At 46.0% G+C, this 8,167-nt stretch overlaps 1 protein-coding gene across 1 annotated transcript; it reads right to left on the reverse strand.

The window, feature by feature from the left end:
- Positions 1 to 3,250: 3,250 nt before the first annotated feature.
- Positions 3,251 to 7,710, reverse strand: LOC311121906 (voltage-dependent calcium channel gamma-7 subunit-like; the record flags this gene model as incomplete). Its single annotated transcript, XM_084196342.1, has 3 exons — positions 3,251 to 3,709; positions 7,312 to 7,457; positions 7,701 to 7,710. Coding segments are annotated over 3 exons (615 nt in total), but the record flags the coding sequence as incomplete, so codon positions are not given.
- Positions 7,711 to 8,167: the final 457 nt, after the last annotated feature.

Raw genomic sequence — 8,167 nt, forward strand, 5'->3', positions numbered from 1 at the left:
ACCATGGACCAGGGCTCAGGTCAAATAGTTCTAAAATGCAATCATTCCTTATTTCCTTCCTTGGAGTAATCACTGATATGACATGACTGTGCTTGACTTGTGCTAGATCAGTGACCTCATAAAGGGAAGAAGGCAGGGAGCTTTGTAAAAGTATTGGAACAGGCCCTCCTTCAATGGTAGTGTCAAGAGTGGGACAATGACCAGCAGATGGCAGTAGTTACACATTGCCAGTCAGTGGGAGGGTCACAATAGTCTATAGTACCTTCCTCTCCTCTCCTCTCCTCTCCTCTCCTCTCCTCTCCATCATCTGTTCTTAGAGATATAGGACAGGAGAAATCAATATGGTGGATGTATACCATGCTATTGCTTTCTCCTGTTCAGTTCTTTCACATCGTGCCAACCTGATGAAACATCCCACTGGACAATAACTGGTTGAATCAACGTTGTTTCCACGTCATTTCAACCACACAATTCAATGTGATGATGTTGACTCAATGTGGAAAACTGACTGGATTTGCAAAAAGTCATAAACGTAAGGGAATTTTCAATTTTTTTCAATCAACTTTTAACCTAAATCCAATGACAGGGTGACATTTTTGGTTGATTTCAGTTCATGTCTGATTCTGTCACACTGTGTCAATTCAAAGCAATTCAACAAAATACAATAGTTTTATATATTTGCAATAATATGTACGTCATCAAGATAAACATTAATTATCTTTAAAATATCATTCCACTCACTCCCCTGGTAACATATTCAGACTACAGCTAGATATAAAATATTATATCTACAGTGAGGGAAAAAAGTATTTGATCCCCTGCTGATTTTGTACCTTTGCCCACTGACAAAGAAATGATCAGTCTATAATTTTAATGGTAGGTTTATTTGAACAGTGAGAGACAGAATAACAACAAAAAAATCCAGAAAGACGCATGTCAAAAATGTTATAAATTGATTTATATTTTAATGAGGGAAATAAGTATTTGACCCCCTCTCAATCAGAAGGATTTCTGGCTCCCAGGTGTCTTTTATACAGGTAACGAGCTGAGATTAGGAGCACACTCTTAAAGGGAGTGCTCCTAATCTCAGCTTGTTACCTGTATAAAAGACACCTGTCCACAGAAGCAATCAATCAATCAGATTCCAAACTCTCCACCATGGCCAAGACCAAAGAGCTCTCCAAGGATGTCAGGGACAAGATTGTAGACCTACACAAGGCTGGAATGGGCTACAAGACCATCGCCAAGCAGCTTGGTGAGAAGGTGACAACAGTTGATGCGATTATTCGCAAATAGAAGAAACACAAAATAACTGTCAATCTCCCTCTGCCTGGGGCTCCATGTCAGATCTCACCTCGTGGAGTTGCAATGATCATGACAACGGTGAGGAATCAGCCCAGAACTACACGGGAGGATCTTGTCAATGATCTCAAGGCAGCTGGGACCATAGTCACCAAGAAAACAATTGGTAACACACTACGCCGTGAAGGACTGAAATCCTGCAGCGCCCGCAAGGTCCCCCTGCTCAAGAAAGCACATATACAGGGCCGTCTGAAGTTTGCCAATGAACATCTGAATGATTCAGAGGAGAACTGGGTGAAAGTGTTGTGGTCAGATGAGACCAAAATCGAGCTTTTTGGTATCAACTCAACTCGCCGTGTTTGGAGGAGGAGGAATGCTGCCTATGACCCCAAGAACACCATCCCCACCGTCAAACATGGAGGTGGAAACATTATGCTTTGGGGGTGTTTTTCTGCTAAGGGGACAGGACAACTTCACCGCATCAAAGGGACGATGGACAGGGCCATGTACCGTCAAATCTTGGGTGAGAACCTCCTTCCCTCAGCCAAGGCATTGAAAATGGGTCGTGGATGGGTATTCCAACATGACAATGACCCAAAACACACGGCCAAGGCAACAAAGGAGTGGCTCAAGAAGAAGCACATTAAGGTCCTGGAGTGGCCTAGCCAGTCTCCAGACCTTAATCCCATAGAAAATCTGTGGAGGGAGCTGAAGGTTCGAGTTGCCAAACGTCAGGCTCAAAACCTTAATGACTTGGAGAAAATCTGCAAAGAAGAGTGGGACAAAATCCCTCCTGAGATGTGTGCAAACCTGGTGGCCAACTACAAGAAACGTCTGACCTCTGTGATTGCCAACAAGGGTTTTGCCACCAAGTACTAAGTCATGTTTTGCAGAGGGGTCAAATACTTATTTCCCTCATTAAAATGCAAATCAATTTATAATATTTTTGACATGCGTTTTTCTGGATTTTTTTGTTGTTATTCTGTCTCTCACTGTTCAAATAAACCTACTATTAAAATTATAGACTGATCATTTCTTTGTCAGTGGGCAAACGTACAAAATCAGCAGGGGATCAAATACTTTTTTCCCTCACTGTACATATACAGTAGAATTCTCCCCTGTAGATTTCAGAACATCGTCACTTTCATGTTAATGTGTTCATAAAGTTTAACCGACATTCATATATTCTTACAGATACTCTAATATTGTTTTATTCTTTTCACTCAAGTTATTATTATTATAATTAATAATAATAATTGAGATTCAATTAACTACCGGTATGAAAGTGCAATGACGATGTAAGAAATTCAGAGAATACAACAATAAACATCATATATTTTCAGTATTACCATTGGTAATAATGGCAATAGTTACTTACAAGTCCATGGATAAGTATTCTGTATGTATAAACCTATGTACATATAAGTGTGTAGGAGTGTAAGACAGTGTTTAGCGTTGTACATCTCAAGTGAATACAAATCCCTCCGTTTTCCGCAGAACTGCAGTAGGTTCAGATTTAGCTGCAGCCTCTCTTTCTTGCTCTCTCTCCCTCTCTCTCCCTCTCAGCCCCTTTTGTCACAGATTCTAACCTCTAAAGTCTTTCACGAAATCACATACTTTCTTCTCCGTCACTTTCTAATCCCTCAATCCTTCTCCCTCTCCCTTTTCACACGTACTTCCTCCCTCCCTCTTTTCTGTCCATCTCCACCTCCCTTCATCTCCCTCCATCTCCACCTCCCTCCATCTCCACCTCCCTCCATCTCCACCTCCCTCCACCTCCCTCCACCTCCCTCTATCTCTCTCCATCTCCACCTCCCTCCATCTCCCCCTATAGCTTTACTCTCTCTATATATATATATACTGTATCTTTTTTTTCATCATAAATGTGTGTGTGTTTATGGGAGTGATAGGCCATCATCAGTGCATCCCTCTCCCTTGCACTCCCTCTCTAACAGGGGGAGGCGCCCATGTGCATGTGTGTGTGGTAGTGAGGGGGCCCGGTCGAAGGGGGCATGGCCATGGCCTGGGAGTTACCGTGTGAGTGTTGGTGTTGGAGTGTGTGGGTGTTGTAGGCCCCAGACGGTTGGGGCAGCTGGTAGCTTGCTCCGGAGGAAGACCCAGACCCAGGGCCCATGTTAGACCCCATGCCCCCACCTTGGTTGCCCTGCTGGGGGTTGTTTTTGGTGGGCTGCGGGGGGGTCTGGTTGATCTGGATGGAGATGTCGCTGGAGGCCCGGGAATCGCTGCGGCCCCTCTTAGGAGGAGGCCAGGTCTCAGGGTGGAGAAACTGTCCGCTGTAGTCGCTGCTCTCAGACAGGCGGGGGCGGTAGAGAGCTGGGTGGGGGCGGTACATCTCCTCCTCAGCATAACGCTTCATAAACAGATAGACTGACATCACCCCAGCCCCCTGACAGGAGAGAGAGAGAGAGCGAGAGAGAGTGAGAGAGAGTTATGCAGGGATCAAACGGTTTGAAAGAAAAGGGAACTAGAAGAGGAGATAAATCTAGAGGGAGGAGGTGGAAAAGAGAGAGAGTCGAGGGGATTAGTGAGCAATGGAGTAAGAGGAAGATAGAGGAAGAGAGAGAGAAAGAGAGAGAGAGAGAGAGAGAGAGAGAGAGAGAGAGAGAGAGAGAGAGAGAGAGAGAGAGAAGAGAGAGAGAGAGAGAGAGAGAGAGAGAGAGAGAGAGCAATGTGAGGACAAGAGGCAAGACGAGGAAAGAGGAGGCAGAGCAGGGGCAGGAGCAGGAGGAGGAGGAGCAGGATGAGGAGGAGCAGGAGGAGGAGGAGGAGGAGGAGGAGGAGGAGCAGGAGGAGGAGAAGGAGGAGGGAGGAGAAGGAGGAGGAGGAGCAGGAGGAGAAGGAGGAGGAGCAGGAGGAGGAGCAGAGGAGCACACAAACACTGAGCTGTCCATTGCACCACATTAGTGCAGTAATGCTGACGATGTGAAGAAAGGGTGGGGATGGAGGGATGGAGGGAGAGATGGGTGAAACGAGCAGAGAACATCACACAACACTGCACCGCTAACACCACACACTCACACACACACACACACACACACACACACACACACAACCACACACACACAGAGAGGGAGAGAGAACACTGCTGCACTGCTACAGTATGTATCCCCAGAATACTAATCCTTACTAGCTCACAGTCTACTCTTCATATATGTCTTAGAACTGTCATGAATGCTTGAACTAAACTAGAGTATGCAGATGTACAGAGTAAGTACTGAAACAAAGACTGTATTTGAGTTAGGAGTGATGAACTGTAATATACTTAAACAGAGTTTGCACTTACAGTGGGGGAAGAAAGTATTTAGTCAGCCACCAATTGTGCAAGTTCTCCCACTTAAAATGATGAGAGAGGCCCTGTAATTTTCATCATAGGTACACGTCAACTATGACAGACAAAATGAGGAAAAACAATCCAGAAAATCACATTGTAGGATTTTTAAATGAATTTATTTGCAAATTCTGGTGGAAAATAAGTATTTGGTCAATAACAAAAGTTTCTCAATACTTTGTGATATATCCTTTGTTGGCAATGACACAGGTCAAACGTTTTCTGTAAGTCTTCACAAGGTTTTCACACACTGTTGCTGGTATTTTGGCCCATTCCTCCATGCAGATCTCCTCTAGAGCAGTGATGTTTTGGGGCTGTCGCTGGGCAACATGGACTTTCAACTCCCTCCAAAGATTTTCTATGGGGTTGAGATCTGGAGACTGGCTAGGCCACTCCAGGACCTTGAAATGCTTCTTACGAAGCCACTCCTTCGTTGCCCGGGCGGTGTGTTTGGGATCATTGTCATGCTGAAAGACCCAGCCACGTTTCATCTTCAATGCCCTTGCTGATAGAAGGAGGTTTTCACTCAAAATCTCACGATACATGGCCCCATTCATTCTTTCCTTTACACGGATCAGTCGTCCTGGTCCCTTTGCAGAAAAACAGCCCCAAAGCATGATGTTTCCACCACCATGCTTCACAGTAGGTATGGTGTTCTTTGGATGCAACTCAGCATTCTTTGTCCTCCAAAACACAACAAGTTGAGTTTTGACCAAAAAGTTCTATTTTGGTTTCATCTGACCATATGACATTCTCCCAATCCTCTTCTGGATCATCCAAATGCACTCTAGCAAACTTCAGACGGGCCTGGACATGTACTGGCTTAAGCAGGGGGACACGTCTGGCACTGCAGGATTTGAGTCCCTGGCGGCGTAGTGTGTTACTGATGGTAGGCTTTGTTACTTTGGTCCCAGCTCTCTGCAGGTCATTCACTAGGTCCCCCCGTGTGGTTCTGGGATTTTTGCTCACCGTTCTTGTGATCATTTTTTGACCCCACGGGGTGAGATCTTGCGTGGAGCCCCAGATCGAGGGAGATTATCAGTGGTCTTGTATGTCTTCCATTTCCTAATAATTGCTCCCACAGTTGATTTCTTCAAACCAAGCTGCTTACCTATTGCAGATTCAGTCTTCCCAGCCTGGTGCAGGTCTACAATTTTGTTTCTGGTGTCCTTTGACAGCTCTTTGGTCTTGGCCATAGTGGAGTTTGGAGTGTGACTGTTTGAGGTTGTGGACAGGTGTCTTTTATACTGATAACAAGTTCAAACAGGTGCCTTAAAGAAGAAGTTACAGGTCTGTGAGAGCCAGATATCTTGCTTGTTTGTAGGTGACCAAATACTTATTTTCCACCATAATTTGCAAATAAATTCATAAAAAATCCTACAATGTGATTTTCTGGATTTTTTTTTCTCAATTTGTCTGTCATAGTTGACGTGTACCTATGATGAAAATTACAGGCCTCTCTCATCTTTTTAAGTGGGATAACTTGCACAATTGGTGGCTGACTAAATATTTTTTTCCCCCACTGTATCTGATGGGTACATAAGAAGTCGACAGTCAGTGGAATTAAAATTAATATCCACACGCACACACACGCAAGCAAAAACACACACACTCCTCTCCCCCTGATTGGCTATGACCGCAGAGAGAGAGACAGGGGTAAAGAAGAGTTGCTCGTCTGAACTCCCCACTCTGACAGGACAGGGGGTAAAGAAGAGTTGCTCCTCTGAACTCCCCACTCTGAAAGGACAGGGGGTAAAGAAGAGTTGCTCCTCTGAACTCCCCACTCTGACAGGACAGGGGGTAAAGAAGAGTTGCTCCTCTGAACTCCCCACTCTGAAAGGACAGGGGGTAAAGAAGAGTTGCTCCTCTGAACTCCCCACTCTGACAGGACAGGGGGTAAAGAAGAGTTGCTCCTCTGAACTCCCACTCTGACAGGACAGGGGGTAAAGAAGAGTTGCTCCTCTGAACTCCCCACTCTGACAGGACAGGGGGTAAAGAAGAGTTGCTCCTCTGAACTCCCACTCTGTCCCATCGATCACACACAGGATAGAAGATGGCTGACAGCCACAGGAATACCCAGAGGTTCAGGTTCTTCCTCAACACCTGCATACAGAACATCTCAGCTCAGTACAGATAGACTGTGGAGAAGTTTACATTTAGAATGACTGATTTAGAATGTATAGAGAATAGTAGTATTTTGCAGAGGCATCATGATTTTTCCTGCCTCAAAATTTAGCCTTGAAGTAAACATGCAACTTTGCCAAGTCATGGCGATTTCAATGCATGGCTCCCTAGGACCCAAATTATAGCTGTACTTTCCCAGCATATTACAATGTAATGAGTGTTGCGATGAGTGTTGTAGGGAGTGTTGCCTTAGCCTGAACGTGGTTTGCCTCAGCCGGCATGACACTGTGGCTTGAAGATGGATAGATCAGCTGGGCACCCCAGGCAGCACAGCAGTGGTACTAGTGAAGTCTCCTCAACTCCCCCACCACCTGCCCCCCTACCACACACACACACATGCACGCACACACACACACACACACACACACACACACACACACACACACACACACACACACACACACACACACACACACACACACACACACACACACACACACACACACACACACACACATGCACACACACACACTGACCTCCTTGAGTAGGAAGGAGGAGGCTGCGAAGGCAAACGACCAGCCGTAGTGGTAGTTGAAGAACTGTTCAGGCTCCCTCGGTCTGTTCATCACCTCATCATTAATACTGGAGATGTAGAGCACCAGCCCCACCACCAGACTCAAGCCTGGAGAGAGAGAGAGGAGGGAGGGATAGAGAAACAGAGAGAGAGAGGGAGGGAGGGAGGAGGGATAGAGAGACAGAGAGAGGGGGGGAGAGAGAGGGAGGAGGTTGGGAGAGAAAAAGAGAGAAGGAGAGAGCGAGAGAGGTAGGGGGAGAGAGAGAAATAAAGAAAGAAGGGGAGAGAGAGAGGGAGGGAGGAGGGATGGAGAGAGGAGTGATAGAGGGAGAGAGAGAAAGAAGACATTACCACTGACACCCTGAGAAAGAGAAAGAAGACATTACCACTGACACCCTGAGAGAGAAAGAAGACATTACAACTGACACCCTGAGAGAGAGAGAGCAGAAGGACATTACCACTGACACCCTGAGAGAGAGAGAGAGAGAGAGAGAGAGCGAGAGAGAGAGAGAGAGAGAGAGAGAGAGAGAGAGAGAGAGAGAGAGAGAGCAGCAGGATATTACCACTGACACACTGAGAGAGAGAGAGAGAGAGAGAGAGAGAGAGAGAGAGAGAGAGAGAGAGAGAGAGAGAGAGAGAGAGAGAGAGAGAGAGAGAGAGAGAGAGAGCAGCAGGACTTTACCACTGTCACCCTGAGAGAGAGAGAGAGAGAGAGAGAGAGCCTATAGCTCATCTCTTGGCAGTAGTACTGTAGACTACTTTATCACTGACCTCAACCCAGAGTCTCTCAGAGCGTTCACAGTCAGCCCACTGACACC

This window comes from Coregonus lavaretus (genome assembly GCF_964263955.1).
Source record: "Coregonus lavaretus genome assembly, contig: HAP1_SCAFFOLD_3837, whole genome shotgun sequence".
In the NCBI taxonomy this organism is placed as follows: domain Eukaryota; kingdom Metazoa; phylum Chordata; class Actinopteri; order Salmoniformes; family Salmonidae; genus Coregonus; species Coregonus lavaretus.